Below are 18864 nucleotides of genomic sequence, written 5' to 3' on the forward strand. Positions count from 1 at the left end.
AGATGCTGTCATTTGGATTTTAATTTTTATATCTGTCTGAAAACTGAGAGTATTTGCTGATTGACACTCCAGACATTGTTAATTATTTGTAAAGTAAGACAATGGTGTATTATATGATCAAATCCAATTTGTTTTTGTCTCCCCTCAATACAGGCAGACATGCACTCAGAGGTCGGCCTTTGAAAGAGTCACCGGCAGGCAGAATTCTGTCTATGATGCCATCTGTGCTAAAACAGGTGGGTGTTAATACGCGGTTCGGCACTTGCATTAAAAGTTCTGTTGCCAGCGTGATTGTTTCAAGCCAAGACATGGAGGGCTGAGAAGTAACACAGGATATTTTTACCCCGGTGTTGCTCTGAAGGCAGTTAGATAGATTAGAGGTGATGTCATTGCTGAAAGATGAATAAGAGCCTGAACAATGATGGCATCTTGAAACAGAGAGGACATTCCCATCTGTTGGACAATTCTCCCCAGTTCCACTTACTCTCTCTTTGCCAAAAGCTTGTTCACTTGCACCGAGAAAATCAAAAATCCAGCTCTGAGTTTATGCAGCTCACGTGATCCACTTGTGGGTTTCGGTGCTCACGTGTGTCCCGTCATCTTTCAGGACCTGAGCAGATCTTTCCATCATGAGCCGACGGCTCGGCAAAGTGTTGAGGTTTTTTGCAGCACCGGTGATATTAAGCAGTTTTCACCAATGCACCACACATCTGTTTGTCTGATCACGGGCCTTTTTCCATCGCAGATTAGCATTAGCAAATCCTACCATTCATCACTTCATTTGAGTGTCACAGTCAAGCCCAAGCAGAGATTCGTCCAAACTGAACTGTTGGAAAAATACGCTGGATGTGCGTCCCTCCCACTAAATGAAAATGTGTGTGCGTCTATGTGACCAGAACATTTCTTCCCATTCTTTTAATACGATTATTGAAATCCAGCCCAAGTTAACATACATCTTATAAAGTCATCAGTTACTGTAACTGGATCTATTGGTAGCAGCTTCTGAAATTTCACAATCATTTTTTACATCTTGTAGGGTACAAAGAACAGAGGATGTAGGAGATGCAGTACTTTAAATTCTTAATGAGACTGATAAAGCCCTTGACCTTCCCAAAACCCTTTTTTTTACCTTGACTGCATTTCAAGTCAGCATTTCTGCTCTTGTTTTACTATCATATTGAATAATTCATGCACATTTTCCAACATGAATGAGAACAGCCCAGCAAATTCGTTACAAATATATATTTTTCAGAATCAATATTTTTGGGGAACATATATATTATTTTTTTTAATATCCACACACAGTTTTCTGAATTGTCTATCCCATCTACGTAGGGGCAGAGCAGACATGCTCATATAAACATCTACGCACAATTTGAGGTGCTGAATCAGCCTACACATGCATGTTTCTAGAGCCAGGTATTGAGAAATTACAGCTTGTGCATCTATCATAACCTTGCTCAGTAGTCACCGTCATACGATGTGGATCATGAAATAAATAATAACTAACACACAGGATAAATACCTTGAAATACCTTCCACCTCGGAGAAATATGAATAGAATTATTCAGTTACAGAATACAAGACTGCATGTCAACTCGATCCTTGCAAAGATGATAAAAGTGAAGTGAAAGAGACCCAGTGTAGTGTTTTGGAGGAGGGAGATCTGTAGTGAGGGGGCAGGGTGTTATTAGAAGGGGGCACAGCCTTTGTGGGGCTCAGTGCCTTCTCTGTTTACCTTTGCAATGCGATGACGGCGCCACACTGATTGACTGTGACAGCAACTTCAAATGTAGAGCATTCTTTGTGATCAGCTGTCAGTCACCATTAATCACACTTTCCCTTTAACTATCACTATTGTAAACTCTCCTAATCTCTTGCTCTCTTTGCTCAGACAACATGTCTTTTGTGCACCTTCTTTTGCATGCCTTGCCGGTGTGTTACTCTTGTCAGTTTTTGTGACATGAAAGTAAAGCCTTTTTTTTTATATCAAAGTTTACAGAACTCAGGGGAATATGAGTCACATGTGTTCTACAGGCCTCCTCTTGGCCAGGTTCTCCAGATCTGAAGCTTCTGTAGCTGCTGACTGAGGGAAGATTTATTGCCTTCAGTCTGAGGAGGAAATGAGTGAGTGTCGGATCGTGTCAGGGCGAGGAATCTTTATCAGAATCGGGCAGAAGAAGCATGGTGCCGGTTGCCATTGTCTCATTTGGGTGCTGGCTACTCAAGGGTCTGTGGGAAAGCATTGAATTGAAGCCATGTTGAGCCGAAATGCAGTTCAGCTCAGTTCACAAAGCCTTTTCATATATGTATTTCCAGTAGGGCGAGTTGATGGGACCTTCCCGTGTGGAGTCTGCACGTTTTATTCAGGGACTACACATCCCAAAAACCTGAAGGGTAGGTGGGTTGGACACTCTAAATTATCCCTCAATATGAATGTGACAGTGATTTCCCTGACCCAAGTGGACAATGATGGATTTTTACATGCACTGGCGCCTGGATGGTCAATGTTATTTTTCAGCCTTGCTGCTTTCATGCATAGATATTTTTTAGATTGTTTGAATCCTTTGATAAGATTTTGGTTTGTAAATTCCCAAATTCCTTGCAATTGTACGTTTACGTTGGACATCTTTTGCTGCTCACAGAATGGCAAACCTCGAATCATCCTTGCTGTGAACTCAGGATTGCTCTTAACAGGTGTCAACCTCTGTCCTTAACTCGGAGAACTGTTCGACCATTGGAACGTCAGCAGATTTTACATGCCAATTAGATATTTCTTCCTTAATTAGCATTGCTTTGGCTGATGAACTGCATTATTAGTCACTTGTAGATGTGTAATTCAAGGATTTGCATGATACAGAATGGAAAGGGGGATGCATTTCCTTTATCTCGCTCTTGCTGAGCATAAGGAAGCTGCTTCCAGCTGTCATGTCATCGGCCTGGAAGTCAGTTTTCCATCTCAGTCAGGCCTCACGGCGTAGACAAGCACCAAAATAAACAGTGTGCAGAGGGGGAATGAAAGGGAACACTGTTTGGGAGCACAAATGCACACGGCAGCTCAAACTGTACTCGGAATGCCTTTTCTACTGGACGTCTGGCGGCATGCCAGGCAATACGATGAGGCGCCGAGCAGTAAGCACATCTAAAGGAGGCATCTCAGTTGTATCCCTTCTATGCTTGGCTCTCTTTAGTCCATTGACCTCATGAAAGTTGTATTAACTCCACAGGCAGAGGCACTATAAGGGGGAGAAGAGATGAGTTGATTCTAAGGGGCCATGACGAATAGGGGCCCAAGAAAATAGTACAGCAGTACCTTGATTTGACTGAAGTCTGACTGACATCTTGGACATCCAGCCATTTGGAGGGCACATGGAGAAGGGACAACAATTTACGCTCACTTTCATCGAGGGGACATTTTGAGTGTTCAACCAGCCTACGATGCATGCTTTTGGGATGAAAAAACATGCAAGCTGGACCTAGGACCGAACCCACAATCTCAGAACTATGGGGCTGATTTAGATTTTTTTTGTACTTATTTTTATCCAATACTATCCAACTGAACATTTTTACTTTATTTTATTTGGCAATGTAAATTAAAAATACAATATTTACTGTTTTTACTATTCAATTAAAAAGATAAAAAAGTAATTCCTCTTCTTTGATTAAAAATTGCAATTCCATTTAAAAAAAAATACAAATACTGCCTTAGAAAACTGTCAAATGTTTGAGGTCATTTGAGTTTATTATAGCACAAATTTAAGTAACAGATTATCTGAAGTGTGTAACACCTGACATTGAGAGATGAGAGGCAAAGTAAACTCTGAATTGGTTTCTAGCCAACAACATGGCATAAATGTCCTCATTGAACCTAACATGCATCCTTTGGAATGTGGGAGGAAGCCAGGGTTGTGACAATGCACACCATCATGGAGCTATTATGTAATTTTGAACCTGGAAGCTCAAAACTATTTGGCTAACTACTACCCACTGTTTTGCCGGTTGAATGCTAAAGATCGCAATAATTTGAATTTTTTGTGGGGAAGAACAAATATAAGATTGATTACAAAATGATGTCATGCCATCACTTCAAGTCAACTTTTTTTAGCTGATGTAATCTCTACACTACTCATTCACAACACTTATACATTTGGATCCTTGTGTTGATTGTTGATCAAAGCAGCAATGCTGGTATCATGGAGGACCAACTCATTGGCCTCCAGGGTATACATTTGTCATATCATTTGTCTGTTCCTTTTGCATTGCTGTGATATTCTATCATGAATTAAGACAGATAACACTTTTCTACTTGACACCTTTCTAAAAGATTTCACATATTCAAAATTCCAAAAGTTGACCCATGATTACAATTTCTGTTGCCTTGTCGTGCAGGTCTTTCTGTGTACCGTAAGGTGTTGCAGGCCCAGGAGCCCAGATGACATGACAGTGACCAGAGGCGAGTCCTGCCGCTGTGCTGGCCCGACAGGTGTCTCTGCATGTAACCATTCACACACACACAAAAAACTCTGGCTCACTGATGTATTCTGGGAAAGAACAACAGTGGAAAGTGTGCCAGGCTTATATTAATTTGTCTGTCATACTGCCACAGACATGGCAGGATATCGCGTGTCAGGCACGGAATTCCCAGCTTTGACGCAGGTTGGGATTTGATCGTGCTGTCCAAAATCAGATGGCCTTTCCAGCCTGCACTAGGTACTCTGCGCCAACAGTTTCCCTCCCCTCATTCTCTCCGCGCTACCAATGCCACGGAAAGATTTCACAGGCAGATAGCTTTCAACAGATGCCCCGCTGGCATTTAGTATGCAAGCTATTCACATCAAACCACCGTCATCAAGTGGAGACATCCCATGAATGGTAAGCATGCAGTCCAGTTTTTTTGGCATTAGACGCTGACTTACAGTCCAGAATGAAAACAAACATGTTACCAAATCCTCACTGGCAAAGGATAAGTTTAATTATAGCAATCTTTGCTTAAATTAACAATTTTGGTTTATTTATGGATAGACTCCATTTAATATGGGAAGGAAATGTTGTTAATACTTTATAAGTGGGCCCTGTTTAGCCATTGCAGCAGTGCAAAAGAATCTTGAAAAAATCTTTGTGTGGATATCGCGAAGTCACTCAGGGCAACTTGTTGGTAAAACTTCTGCTGGATATCTTTAGTCAGCATAATGTATGTTTGTGAACAATTGTTATGAAGTACTTGAATTTTAATTCTACTATGTTGATGAATGTATCTGGTTTGCACAGATTTTTGTATACAATTTCAGAATTGTACCTAATGTAACTCAGTGCATGGTTGGCATCTCAAGTTTTTTTTTCACTGCCAACAGCATGCTTTGTTACAAGAATCCATATCCAATGTGTATCTTCTACTGCCCTAATTAGCAAGTGTAGTTCAGACAATCTCAATTTGTTCAAAATTCCTGACTGTTACAAAACTTGTGCTTGTTGATGTTAGCTGTTATTTTATATTTAAGGATTCTTAATCCTGTTAATGGGTGTAAGTTATACAGTGAAATAATATCGTCAATAAAGTAGAATTTTATTATCTCCTTGTTATGATTAAATCACTCTATCCTTTAAAGTCCTCTAAAAATATTCCTCACTAAAAATAAAACAGCATTCCCACTACAACTAAACATCAAAACCCAACTGTCATTTTAATGAAAGAAAAATGTGTTTCCAAAAGTAAGTAGAACATCAATTACATGTCTGCCATTTCGGACATTTTCCACATGGTAAGATACATGCTCTCTTTGGGATGGGCATACTTTTCAACTGTCAATGATTGAGTTCATTTTTTTGCTAAATACTAGTGAAGCAAATTAGGGCAAACTTGAGTAGTTACACTACAGGGCTGCAACCATTATGGGCACTGTTAATTGTCTTAACTAGTGTCCGTGGTCTCAACAATAATATAACGACGCAAACTAAGGTCTACATCCACACAGACCTCAGCTTTACACAATACGACACTGACATGGAGGTGGGAGTGCAGGAAAAGGTATCCCCATCTCAATACAAGTAATCACTGTCATTCATTTCTCTACAGTCAATCAAGGGAGTGTTTCCAAACGTCCATCCCTGGCTCCAAGAGAAAAACTTGAGTTTCATCTGAAATATGTAATACCCGGAATCACCATCTTGTTGCAATGTAGAGGTATTAACATGACAGTTGAAATATGACTTTAACTAGGTTGTTTTCCAGCATTTTTAACATTTTTTCCTAAAATCATTTTTATTTAAAGGCATTTAATCCTAAATACACAGTGTAGAAGAGCATCACTTTCCAGCTCGGACATTCAAACGTGTCCTATGTGTCCTGTCATGCTGAGTTCAGTCTCTCTTCTATGGGGCTTTTTTTCCTTTTTTTTCCACCTTCTCTTGTCCTTAAGAATGCAGTGGTCATTCCAAGACAATTCTGTTCCTTTCCGCTTTAGATAAAAACAGGATGAAAATACACTGAGGTACGAGCTGTTCAGAAATGCTGGAATAAGAAGTAAAACTAAAGATGGTTTAAAAAAAAAATACAGGGTTGATGGTCGTCAAGAGGTCTGTTGGGTTTTAGAGCACTGTCACATCAACAAAACTGGACCAAACACTGCCCATATTGTTCAACTGTGAGATGGAGCTAGAACAAGACTCAAGTACAGGAGCAATGGAGGTTCCCCAAACCTCGGGGACCACTCCTGAGGAGTGCAGGAAGGTTTCTCTAAGGTCCCTGAAGCTTCTTAGCTGCACTTGCAGGACTTGACCACCATGTTGGACAGCTGCTCCACTTTAGGTGAGCGACCCACATAGTAGAGGATGGTGAGGGGCTCTAGGTCCTGGGGCACACAGCATGGTGAGGCTGACGCTTCTGGATTCAATGTGTTGTAGAGGCTCAGCAGCTTTGAGTAAAGAGACCAGCACAGGTATAAATTCGGCAGGTTATAAAGTTCCATGCATTTTTTCCAAACTATTTAGTGTCTGAGAGTTACTTTTCAGTCCACTTTTTAACCCCAAATTTGCTCATATTTACATACATGTATAACTTTAAGGGGAAAATATGTATATGTTGAATATATTCTGAACAAATCATTGAAATGTGTAGCTTTTGTATGATTGCATTCAGTTTTTATTCACATGTGTTCTGTCCCAACTTAAAAAAAATAGAATGTATGTACACATACATATTAGTCAAATGCTCATAGTACTATATAGTGCAGGTATGCACTATAGTGCAGATCATTCAGAAAATATTTTGAATTTTGCTTTACTTGGCCGACCAATTCTAAAATATAAATGAGTCAATTAGTTAATGAGCTAATTTAAGGAGGTTAGCAATTTTCATGGACGATGACCATTCTCTCCTAATCTGGTCTATATTCTATATTATCCTACAAAGATTTTAACATTAAATAAGATGCCTCCGAATAGAGACTCTCCCCTGCAATGCATTTCATCTCACCGTGCTGTGTGTGGTGTCAGCACTGCGTAGGTAGGGACAAGGACCAGAGCAGAAATTGGCATAGTAACCCTCAGGCTGATGTATCCATCTCCAGCCCAGGTCTTGGCGGAAATTAATATAAAGTGGTCGCACACAGCAGTTCTCCTCGTAATTGCTGTAGACAAGGAGCGAAGAGGAGATTAGCGCTCATTATAACACCACCATGTAACTCAACTATTTCCTCCCTGTGGCCTTGCTGCCACAGACAAGAGAAGTTCCCAAATTCCACTCTTAGGTGTGCCCTTATTTTCCCTTCCCAGCGAGCCCAGGTGTCTGTCAGCCCGAAAGAGGATATGGGAAGTCGAGGAGATGCTTGGCATGTGAGAGTGGCGAGTATTTTTCTACCAGTAGCTGCAGGGACAGATCCTAACTTGTATCATGTCATCATATCTCGCTGATTATCACGCAAGGTCTTCCTGTATGCTGGCTTAACACTCCTTCAATTTAATCGCGATAAGTTAAGACATAAAACAAGAATTTGGACTTGTGTCATAGACACTGGTGAATGCCACATTGTTCTAAAACATGCAAAGGTTCATGGTTTGATGAATGAGGTAGTGTAGTTGAGTAAAAATACTTCACTGTTAGCACATGAGGGGTGTTATTTATGGCCTAGATTGTTTTATAAATTATAGTAGAATTATGTCATATTTTAGTAACAGATGCCACCTTCTGATAACAAGTTTAGGTTATCGAATCTAAAAGAAGAAAACTGCTAAGGACCGCCTGTCGAGTGAAAGAGTTGATATTTAATATTTTGAGAGGCATTCATAAGTATTAAAACAGTCATGTTTTCCTAGGAACCCCATTTTGAGAATCATTGCTATAAATGTTCAAATTTTTCAATTTAGACTTGACTTAGTAAAAATGTATTGATGCTTACTTGAAGCAGTAATTTGTGTCAAGTGCCCTCTTGCGCCTTCGGGATGAAGTGTGGGTATCCAGTCTGTGGGGGGGCAGCATCATAAGAATGAGATGGGGGTACAGCTGCTCCCTTTGTTTTTTAGTGCGGCTCAGGTCATCAAAGTCTGGCTCCGTACCTGCGGGAATAATCAAAGTGTTCACTCAGAAGCAAAAGGTGCCCAGTCAGGACCGACGACACACATAATCAGTTTTCGACTTTTAAGGGGAAGGTTCTGTCCAGACAGGGCATTAGTTTTCATCCTTCCACAGCAGTTGTTCCCTAACTTACTTCCTCCCACCGTCTGCTCTTCCGCTCTAGGCCTGATGGCTAAAGCAGCACATATCTCAGGAGAGATGCTGCTGGTGGATATGTTGGCCCCGCTTTAATTAGGGCCAAACGTCTGAGCGCCATGGTAGCACATTCCTTGTGGCCAAGCCCGTTCCGGAGCGTTCCCAGGACCTGAGGCCTGGAGGCCCCTTGTACTAAGTGAGATACCAGATCAATGTCATTCCCATGCTCTCGGACTGCCTTCCTCGGAAGAGGAAGGACCATTATCTTTTAATCAAAAAGACTACATTGACAAGAATTCAAACATTCAATTAATCTATGAAGGAACACTATTTTAGGTGTTTAATTCTACTGTCCTTTGTCAGTCTAATTTATTTGTGAGACAAAACAGGCTATTTTGCAATCACAAAAATGTTCAACACAAGTTCCCTCATGCAGTAATCTTGCTCATTGCTAGCATGTCAACAAATATTGGAGCGTTAGACAAATCAAGCCATCTGTTAATCTGGTCTGGGATCTTCAAACAAACACTATAATAACTAGATGTAAAAAAAAAAAAAGGTGGCACACATCCATTTTTTGAAAAGCACACCCTGGACTGATCACCGGCTGATTGCCAAGCACTTATAATATAAACACAAAGTAAAATATTCAATAAAACGTGTTCATATTTGAAGGGAGAGAGAACATACACACAGCACAGGAAGAATATGCACTTTGGTTAAATCTAGCTGTGGTTGTATCCTTTCTATTACCCAAACTATGTTGGCTAATCAACTTATTCCTAACTCTAAAGATGAGAATAAGTGATACAGAAAAAAAAAGGATGAATGAATGGATTTAATGTGACAAAACACTTTGCGTCCCTAAAAAAAAAAAGGTATGTCTGGCATGCCAACTAACTCAATGCACTACCACAGCCTTACCTTTAAACTTCACCTCAAGCACCTCATTGGCATTCTCAATGATATCCCCATTAGGCTTGAAAGTGTGGCATGGACAGTGTACGCTGATCTCCAGGCCAAGATTGGTCTCTGAGGGAAAGGATGGAAACACAAGCTGGACTTGAGTATCTTTGCAGAATGCATAAATTTGCATTAATACATTTACATTTCTGGTCATTCATATGGCAAATTTTGAACTGACTGTAAAGTCTGCAAAATCCATTTTCTTTTGGCTTGTCCAGTAATTGCAAATTGCACAGTGCATTGCATAGTGCATATTGTCCAAGGTAGTTAAAGAATACTCCCTATGATGGCACTCACAGCTTGTTAATAGCTTGCAGATACATGAATTTATGTTCTACAAGCACAGGCCATAAATAATTTTGTCTATGTTGATTGATGAGAGAATTAGGGTTGCCCGTCCACACCCCACTCACGTCTGTACATGAGCCACTCCCTCACTGTCTCTGTAACGTCGAAAGAGACCCACTCGGCCATCCCCTTGGTCAGGACGTTCTTGCCCCCGATGTACCGCTGTTTGGCTTTGGGGTCGTCTTTCTGGAGGATCTGCAAGGAAGTATGAAAATATGACCCAGCTGCATAAACTTTTTTACTCACAAATACACACACTAAGAAGCAGAGCTGTCTGTCTGAGCCAGACTCTCCGGGATGCCTTGGGCCAAATGTCTACTCTTCATGGAAAAAGTGACTGACTGTGTTGATATCCCCATTTTGCAAGTTAATGACTGCGTGTTATCCTCTTGCCAGTGGGAACCTAGCCGGCCTTTGCATCTGAGCTAGGAGGCAAAGCCACAAGGTCTGCAGGACAGTGTTGTACTACCGGGCTTTTTTTTTTCTGTATGCACCGACCGTACTTGCCCCAAAAACATGATGTCACCATGCTCAAGATCGAAAGTCAAAATGACGTTAAACAGAATTCCATTTTCCCTCTGCAAAAACCTCAGTCCAATGTCTCGGGAGTCTCAGTGAGGATGAAGTTGCTGTGGGATACTCATTCACGAGTGACTCTGACATCATAATAATGATATTCTGTAAATATTTCAATATTATTTACTAAGCTACGATTTCTGTGGGATTTTTAGAATGATTTCGGACTAAAATGTGTTAATATTATCGAGGTTAACATATATTTACAATTATATGACTGAAGAATTGTACCTTCTTTGTAATACCATACACATCTTATGCTGGTAGAAGTTGTACCTTGCCTGTACGTGACTTTTTATATTTTTATATTACTTTTTTATGTTTTTACTGGGAAATCTCACGTTGTGGAGTATTACCACCAATTCCGTTATACGCAGCTGTGTATGATGACAATTAAGGCTTTTTATTTCATGATTTGATTTGGCCCTGAGTATTCCCAATATTTCTTATAAATTGTTACCAAATTGATCGTATCAGAGGTGGACCAGATCTTGAAAAGGATTGTGTTTCAGCCTTGAGGTCATTAGCATGAGTTACTTGGCCTGACTAGGTCCCTGGACAATGTCAGAATCTAATCTAACTTCCTTTGGGAGTAAAGGTCTGAGAGCTGGCAGTATCAGGCTTCTTTCTGCCAACCACCTCTAAAGACTGCGTGGGCGAACAAGTGACAAGCTCCATTTACTCCCCCCGTGGGTGACCCTGTCTATATCTCCTCGCGGGCCCCTGGAAACAATCCGCCAGCCTGACAGTCTGCATTCAGAGCTGGCCAGAGACTGCCTCACAGGCCTGATGCAGTCTGGACACGCTTGTCTCCCTGGCAGGAAATGTAGGAACCCAATCATTATTTCTAGTCTCTCATGGGAGATTAATGAGGAAAATCTTTGACACTTGACAAACATTCCTGAAAAACGCATAGACTGAACCCTCATTTATAACAGTGGATTGGTTCCAGACCAATCTGCAAAAAATGAAGATACAAGATAAAGCAATACCATTAAAAAACAACCGCAAAACAAACAACTACATTTCAACATTTTATTAACACACTTAAAAAAATATTCCTTAGCACCTATATACAAAATTTACTATATACGCAAAGAAGTGCTTACATTCAGCTATTAATTATAAATATGACCCTTAAAAAAGATTTTTGTTCAAATTAATCACATTTTTCCACTGAAGTCACCTCTCTTAATGGTAAAAATGTGAAATTCATTTCAACCTTTAATGATCAAATGATGATTCCGAAGTCAAGCAAACAAAGATGAACTGAAGAGCTATAATAATAACAACACACTGACTATCATTGAAAGCAATAGATTTCAAACCAATTTTAAATTAGCGCTGGCAGGTCTCACTTACACTGGATTTGAAAATTAGTTAATTTAGAAAAAGCAAGCGCAGGTTAGTAGTAATCCCCTTAAATGTGCTCCAATTTAAATCACAAGCACAAGGACTAATTACCAGCTAACACAAGCACCAGATCTGGATGGAATTGGATATCCTAATATAAATGTTTTCACCACCCCCTTACTAGAGAGAAAGAGGAAAAAAGCAAGGGGGCATGAGCAAGTTGACATACCTGGTAGAGCTCGATCCGCTGCTCGTTTTTCTTGGCACCTGAATTGGGGATCCGCAGTGCCCGAAACTCTGCCCGGAACAAGTTAGTGGAGTTTTTCTCCATGGTGGAGACGTTGAAGCGGAATACCTTAGAGGTGATTCCCTTTGGGCAGTAGGGAAGGTCATCTGCAGGTAAAATGGAAAAAAAACATGACTCAACGGTAGCTTGTTATGTGGGACTCCCAAAAGTAATGTTTTTCTTGGCCGAATTCTTTGAAAGATAAATTCCCTTCTTACCTCATTGGGTATATTATTATTAAAAGTTATTTTCCGCCAATATTCTTAGAGAAATGAACATGTTTATCTTGTGAGGATTTATACTGTTTTTCAGAGAGACTTTCTCAGATGTGGCCTTTTCATGCTGTATGGCTTCCCTTTAACTAATGCCGTACATTGTAAGGTGTTGTCAGCGCCCAGGGCTTGAATCATGGATCACTTCCACCACTCAAATATGTATTTTTTTCAGTCTCCCTATTGAGCAACCCTACATTATATTTTAATATGCCGAAAAAGCAGTTTTTTCAAGCTTTTTTTGTTATTAATAGTACTTGATTAGTTAATTGAATATTGTATCGTATAGACTAATGTATTGATCATTGTTATATATTCCAGCTGAGCGTTACAAGCACCCAGATACTGGAACACGACGATATCGCAACGAGTGAGCAACTGCACGCGCTCTGCAAGCACTATAACTTGTCATACAGCACGCTGGAGCGTGCATGCTTGATAAAGTAGCAGGCTGACATTTAGCAGGATATAAATGGCCGCATTGTGCTTGTACCTGAAAAGCTTCCTGTTGCACCCGACCCGAGGCTCGCCCTTCTTTTCATTAAATCAAAGTATAGTTTATTATTTTAACGAGCCAGGCACATGAGCGGAGCTGAACAAGCACATAGCAAACATTTTACGAGCCAAGTGGAAACAGTCATTTACAGCCAAGCCTTGGGTAATTTATAAGCCCCCCAGCTTCAACTCTGGTAGAAGAAGCTTAAGGAGGCTATCACACCCTCATCTGATTCCCACCTTGAGCTGTTTTCATACAATGGAAAATGTTAAATGCAGCTGTGTATCAGTGTCATCATACAAACATCTCCAATTACTTCATTTGACCTAATAATCCTACTCCCAGCCATTATGTGATATTTCCACAAAAGTTAACCTATTTATAGTTGACCTTATAAGCATTCAAACCCAGGCCATATATCTGCCCGCTGTTTTCACGCAATCGGCAAGAAAGAAAAACCTCAGTAGCCCTTTGCTCTACTCACTCACAGGCCCCCACCCCGCTTTCAAACCCCTATGGAAAGCGGAAAGCCCCCCTTTTTTAAAAAGATTTGAAATTCTAATCAAGTCTTTGGTTTCCTTTTTGGATGACCTCATTTTTTTCCCATTGCAACACTTTTAGGTGGATTTCACATTATGGTTTATTTTTGCCAAGGGTCTGAAAGGTAATTTGTTCCATGTTGGCAAATGGAGGGGGATAGCTTACATAATTAAAATGAAGTATATTTACTAATGTTATGACCCAATATTTGAATGAGTCACATGCAGGGACAAACCCATTGAAGCAGAATATGTGAGGTAACTATCAAACATCAACCACTTTTACAATTGAACCTCCAGAGTTGAAGGCCCTAAAAAGTGTACAGTTTGGAATTGACCCAACTTTTTTACAGGAGAAAATGTACTCCCAAAGTCAAAACTTTGACTTAAACATGAGACATCAGCAAATCTCTTTAGTCTTCTTTTCCCTGTGGATAGGAAATATTAACTCCATATTTTAAGCTTTTGTTTTATGTTATGCTACTACAGAAGAATCTCGAAAGGAGAAAGCGGGTTATTATAGAAAGCCAGACATTAAATGTCTGGCCCAATGTAATATGACCAATGCAATTAAATAAAGGGCAATTACATATGAACATTAAATTCCCCATGTACTTGGTAAAACTGATTCCAGCCAAAACAAAAAAAGTAATAATTTTGTACTACATACATCTTAATATTTCCTCATTTTACAGGCTGTCAAAAAGATCCAAAAGCACTACTTTTTTTTGTATTTAGTTTCAGATGTCAGTCAGATAAACTTGGGTTGATTAGTACTTGACAGCACAATAATAATAGTATTTAAAAGCAAATAATTTCTTTGTCCAAGGTTTTCCAACCAACATTGCAGTAGTGCCGCAAAATTGTCAACTGAAGGATTTTTTTCTGTCCTATCTCATTCCATAAAGCTTTATACTCCATGTTGCTGCAACACGTACTACACTTGACATCACCCATGACAAGTTTGTCAAGAATAGGATCTATTCTTGACAAACCACCAAGCTAAAACTCTGCTACTCCTACCAATGATGTAAGTAAAACTTTAAAATCCTGTCTGGAAGGCTGCACTGGAACTCAGCATCAACAAAAGCACGATTCTGTGGCTGCTTTGGAGGGTGATAGAGCTTTACAAATGCCAAGTCCATATTCTTTAAAAGCTTCAAGCGGAAAGTTAAGTTGGAACAGACTATAATTCCTGTTTTTAATTCCAATGGCAGAAATAGATTTGAAAATGACACAGAAAAAGTCCCCCTATGCCTTAGAGAATGTTATGATCAACTTTGGAGGTTCCCCTTTTACGTAAGCCAAGTTGCTGACCAACTGTTACAGTCAAACATAGTTTTGTGTTGTTGTTTCTCAATTTTAAGGATGGATGCGGCTTAGGGATGGACGAGTGTTGATCCTTCTCTTTTTCTGTTTGACATTAGATAAAAATAAAATAAAAACAATAAATAAAGAACTTGGGAATCTCCTTTTTCCCCTGTTGCCTGGAATATTGTCTATGATGTCACTCTCCCCAAAGCTTTACAAGAGTAAACAAAGGAAAGAGGAAGCACGAGGCTGCAGGTGCACGCCAGCTGCGCAAGTGCCTTGACCTCATGAAAGAAAGGGCAGATGTGATTATCCACACTGTTACACAACTTGCAGTTATAAAAATGAGATGCACTTGCATTAAGGTGCTGCTAAAAAATCCAAATAGCTTCGCTTTTTCAAGCTCAATCAACAAGGTGGGTCTCACCCCCGAAGGATTACATGAAAAAATGGTGTCAATGCCACTTTCAATGTATTGGTATACTATTTTTAAAGTTTTTACATATAAATAGCAACTATTTGGGAAAACTGTTGCATGAAGAATGGGAGAAAAGGTTCTGTTTAACTTTTTAAGAGGGCGTGAAAAACATGACTATTATCCTACATTCTCTCAGCATCCAAAACGAGTGAATGTAAAAGTCATTATATCATATGGGAATGAAAATAAATCGAATTATCAAGGCGACACACTATGTTCTTACGTGCCCAAGCATGTCATGCTTTCTTTAAATTATATCATGGAAAAAAACAAATGTGCTATTTGATCGATCTACAGTATGTTGGCAGAGATTTGTCAGATGAAGAGGTGCCAATTGTAACTCAAACTCATGTCTTGTATTATAACATGCGGTACAAGAATGGGTGATTAGTGGTCCTGCTACTTAGAAGTTTGTGTTTGTATACCTCTGACCAGTGGATAGACCTCTGAGTTGTGTGTTTGGAATGTCAGGATCACACGCCGGGTCCTGCGACAGATTTGATTCAAGACCCAAACGTTCAAAAGGTCTGCTCACTGTCACAGTGAAACATAAACACCTGTTGATCTGACCTGAAAAGGGCAAAAAACCCACCCTCCACCTTAAAAAACAAACTCCATCTGGAATTTTCTATAGCGAACTTCAGTTGCTGACTGTCTCTAAAAATAAATAGCCAGCATTTTACACAGGAAATACCAACGTGGATGAACGAGTGAAATGGATCAAAACACTGGGATACCTCAACTACCTCATACAAGAACTATGAGATGAATGAGTTAACAGGAGTGAGAAAGTTATGAAGGAGGATGAAAAAATATTAGGAAACTGGCAGCCTGAAAATGGAAATGAGGTATTGGAGTTGGCAATGGATAGTAGAAGCTAACTGCCTGAAGACCCCCCCACCCCCTCACCACCCCATCCACCCGCTTTTAGGAATGTGTCAGAATTAGGCTGGAGTTCCCATGGCTTTGGTGTGAGGTATGTATGAGGAATGGTGCTCAATTAAATTGTTTACTTTGGTTACCCCTTTGCACACGCGTAAAGATCGAGTTCAAACAAATGACAGCATTTAAAATAGATACGAATGAGACCATAATTGTTCATATGTTGACCACATTTATATATTTGGTGAATGAATATCTTCTGGCTTAGTATAGTCGTGTGAAGTTTTCTTATAATAACAAAAGGAAAATGATTCGTATTGTTAGGTCTTGATGTATTGCTGCTTTAATCCTTTTCATTAAAATACAATTTCATTAGAACATGTTAATGAGAAGACTTCACAAAATATGGTTAGATACTTGGAAATTAATTGATACATAAAAAGAGCAATTATTCATCGTAATTGTTGTGCCAGTCAAAATTTCACTGGCATAGATAGGTGTTATTATTTCTGGTAAATTAGGAATCATGTTCATACCCATTAAATGACATTCCCAGCAACGGAATTTTTAATCCTCAACAAACCTAACGTTTTTAGAATGTGAGAGGAACCTCACTAATATTTATAAATATCCCATTCATTCATTCATTTATTTTCTGAAATGTTTATGCTCACAAGAGTCACGGGGGGTCCTGGAGCCTATCTCAGCTGACTTTTGGCTCTAGGTGCAGGACACCATGAAATGATGGCCAACCAATCGCAGGGCACATTGAGACGGACAACCATTCACACCCACACTCATACCTGGGGTTAATTTAGAGTGTTCAACCAGCCTACCATGCATGTTTTTGGGATGTGGGAGGAAAGTGGAGTACCCGGAGAAAACTCATGCAAGCCCAGGGAAAACATGCAAACTCCACACAGACTTTGAACCCTCAACCTAGGAACTGTGAGCCTGACACGCTCACCCGTCGGGCTTCATAAATGTAGTTTAATTTACTTAAATTATTTGCAACAAAACTAAATCATTTAAAATCATTTCCTGCTAAGTTGTAAATTGGGCAAATGACTGACAGCTACATAAAAAAACTAATTATAGAAATGATGTAATTGACTCAAAAAGGTTGGGAAAAGTGCACATTGCTGACCAACAGTATTCACTTTCACTCCAAAATTTTAATGATTTGATGATTTGTCCACACAAACTAATTCAGTGATGGATAACATATTACAAATACATTTTTGCTTATTTTTCAGGCCTCTATTCGGCAGCAATGATGGATTCGTAATCCATCACATAGAAACTTACTATTTTCAGGCGACCCGTTGATCATGTTGAACTTGTAAATCTCTTTTGCGTAGTACTCGGTCTCCGTGTTATCCTGTCCACAGCTCTGCTGTCGGTCCCTCCCGAGCTCCTCGATCAGCTCCTTGGTACTGTTGTAAAGGGCCAGCACCTGGAACGGTACCTGGCTCGGACCCGTCGTCTGGGGTGGGCTCGTCAGTCGGAGTTTACTAAGAATTTGTCCCCGTACCGCTTCTACTCTCTTCTTCTTGATATGGTCAATGTCCACAGTGGTGCAGGTGGAGAGCGACAGCACCATAGTCACGCAACTGGAGATCAGGAGCAACAGAAGCGCTTTTCCCAGATTCATAGTTCACACTCTCTCTATTCACAGCCGTCCAGGTAAAAGAACAAAACAACCTCGTTGAGTAGAACAGAAATCCCTTTCCTTTTTTTTCATTCACGTGAGCGAGTTCGGTTCCTGGAGGAGTTCCATGATCTCGAGCGCTATGACATCTGTGCAAAATGTGCCCTTTTCAGGGTGCGAATTAGTGCCATGGCAACGAATATTGTCAAGACGTCATTAAAACTAAGTGGCCTGCTCTTCATTCCTCCTCGGACATCACGCACTGTGCAGAACGGGTCACAATCTCCATTGCCAGAATCTTTGTCTCTACTTGGATGAGGAGTTGATACAGCAAACAGACCTTAGCCTCTAAAACAGTGCACCGACCACCGCGCTCCCTCCAAGCTTTATACTCTCTCAGAGTATGACGTCTCTGAGGGTGGGACAACTGAAAATGTAGCCCCATCTAGGAGCGATGGGTACCTTTTAGTCAAAATTGTCATTTTAGGTCTCACATTGTATTCGTGACGTCATCAGCGCACATAGCGCGCAAGGGTGTCCAAACTATGGCCCGCTGCCTGCAGCAAAGGATGAACACATCAGTGAATATTCCCTGCACAAGAACCTCGAGTAAAGCCTACATTTGACTTTTCTGATTGAGCACTGGATGGAATGAGTCGCTGAAACGGCACTTTTCCATTAGCAGACGCTCAAAACGTCACATAATTTTGACACACAGGTAGAAAACTGTGGAATTGATTGTTTTGTTTGACTTTTTTAAAAATTGTTTCAGTATTGTAAATACAAGTGGGTATATTTTGGGGATACCTTTGCATTATTTTGTTGTTTGTAGCCCTTAACTCGTTTCATGGATATTTATAGACATTAAATACATTTTCAATTGGTGAGTTATCATATCGAAATGCCATTGGTGGCAATAGATTTTTATTTTGGGATGGAAGTAATTGTTTGATCGCTGCCAGTCAGGGTTAGGGTTAATAACCCTCAACTACAGACATAAAG

General features: G+C 40.1%; 2 protein-coding genes across 6 annotated transcripts in view; one reads left to right on the forward strand and one right to left on the reverse strand.

The window, feature by feature from the left end:
* ttll5 (tubulin tyrosine ligase-like family, member 5) overlaps positions 1-5571 on the forward strand; it is a 39391-nt gene extending 33820 nt beyond the window's left edge. For all 5 annotated transcript variants that reach the window (XM_077731862.1, XM_077731863.1, XM_077731861.1 and 2 more), the window contains 2 exons: positions 154-236; positions 4390-5571. In XM_077731862.1, coding sequence (XP_077587988.1) covers positions 154-236; positions 4390-4436 — 130 coding nt within the window. In that variant the 3' untranslated portion in view covers positions 4437-5571. The remainder of the gene's footprint in view (positions 1-153; positions 237-4389) is intronic.
* Positions 5572-5656: 85 nt separating this feature from the next.
* tgfb3 (transforming growth factor, beta 3) lies at positions 5657-18240 on the reverse strand. The gene is made up of 7 exons (XM_077731872.1): positions 17520-18240; positions 12177-12340; positions 10084-10213; positions 9629-9736; positions 8394-8550; positions 7472-7625; positions 5657-6911 (listed from the first exon to the last, which is right to left on the reverse strand). Exons 1-7 carry the CDS (start codon positions 17863-17865, stop codon positions 6753-6755), a joined length of 1218 nt encoding a protein of 405 aa, XP_077587998.1. The 5' UTR covers positions 17866-18240; the 3' UTR covers positions 5657-6752.
* Positions 18241-18864: the final 624 nt, after the last annotated feature.

This window comes from Stigmatopora nigra, chromosome 13, assembly GCF_051989575.1.
Source record: "Stigmatopora nigra isolate UIUO_SnigA chromosome 13, RoL_Snig_1.1, whole genome shotgun sequence".
Taxonomy (NCBI): Eukaryota; Metazoa; Chordata; class Actinopteri; order Syngnathiformes; family Syngnathidae; genus Stigmatopora; species Stigmatopora nigra.

What these genes read in the sequence shown, in the direction of transcription:
- tgfb3 (XM_077731872.1), bottom strand. Translation starts at nt 17,865, where the DNA reads ATGAATCTGGGAAAAGCGCTTCTGTTGCTCCTGATCTCCAGTTGCGTG. An exon ending in GACACAAATTACTGCTTCAA is followed by an intron (nt 7,626 to 8,393) that starts GTAAGCATCAAT and finishes CCTTGTCTACAG; the next exon opens with CAATTACGAGGAGAACTGCT. An exon ending in CTGACACCACACACAGCACG is followed by an intron (nt 6,912 to 7,471) that starts GTGAGATGAAAT and finishes CTTTACTCAAAG; the next exon opens with CTGCTGAGCCTCTACAACAC.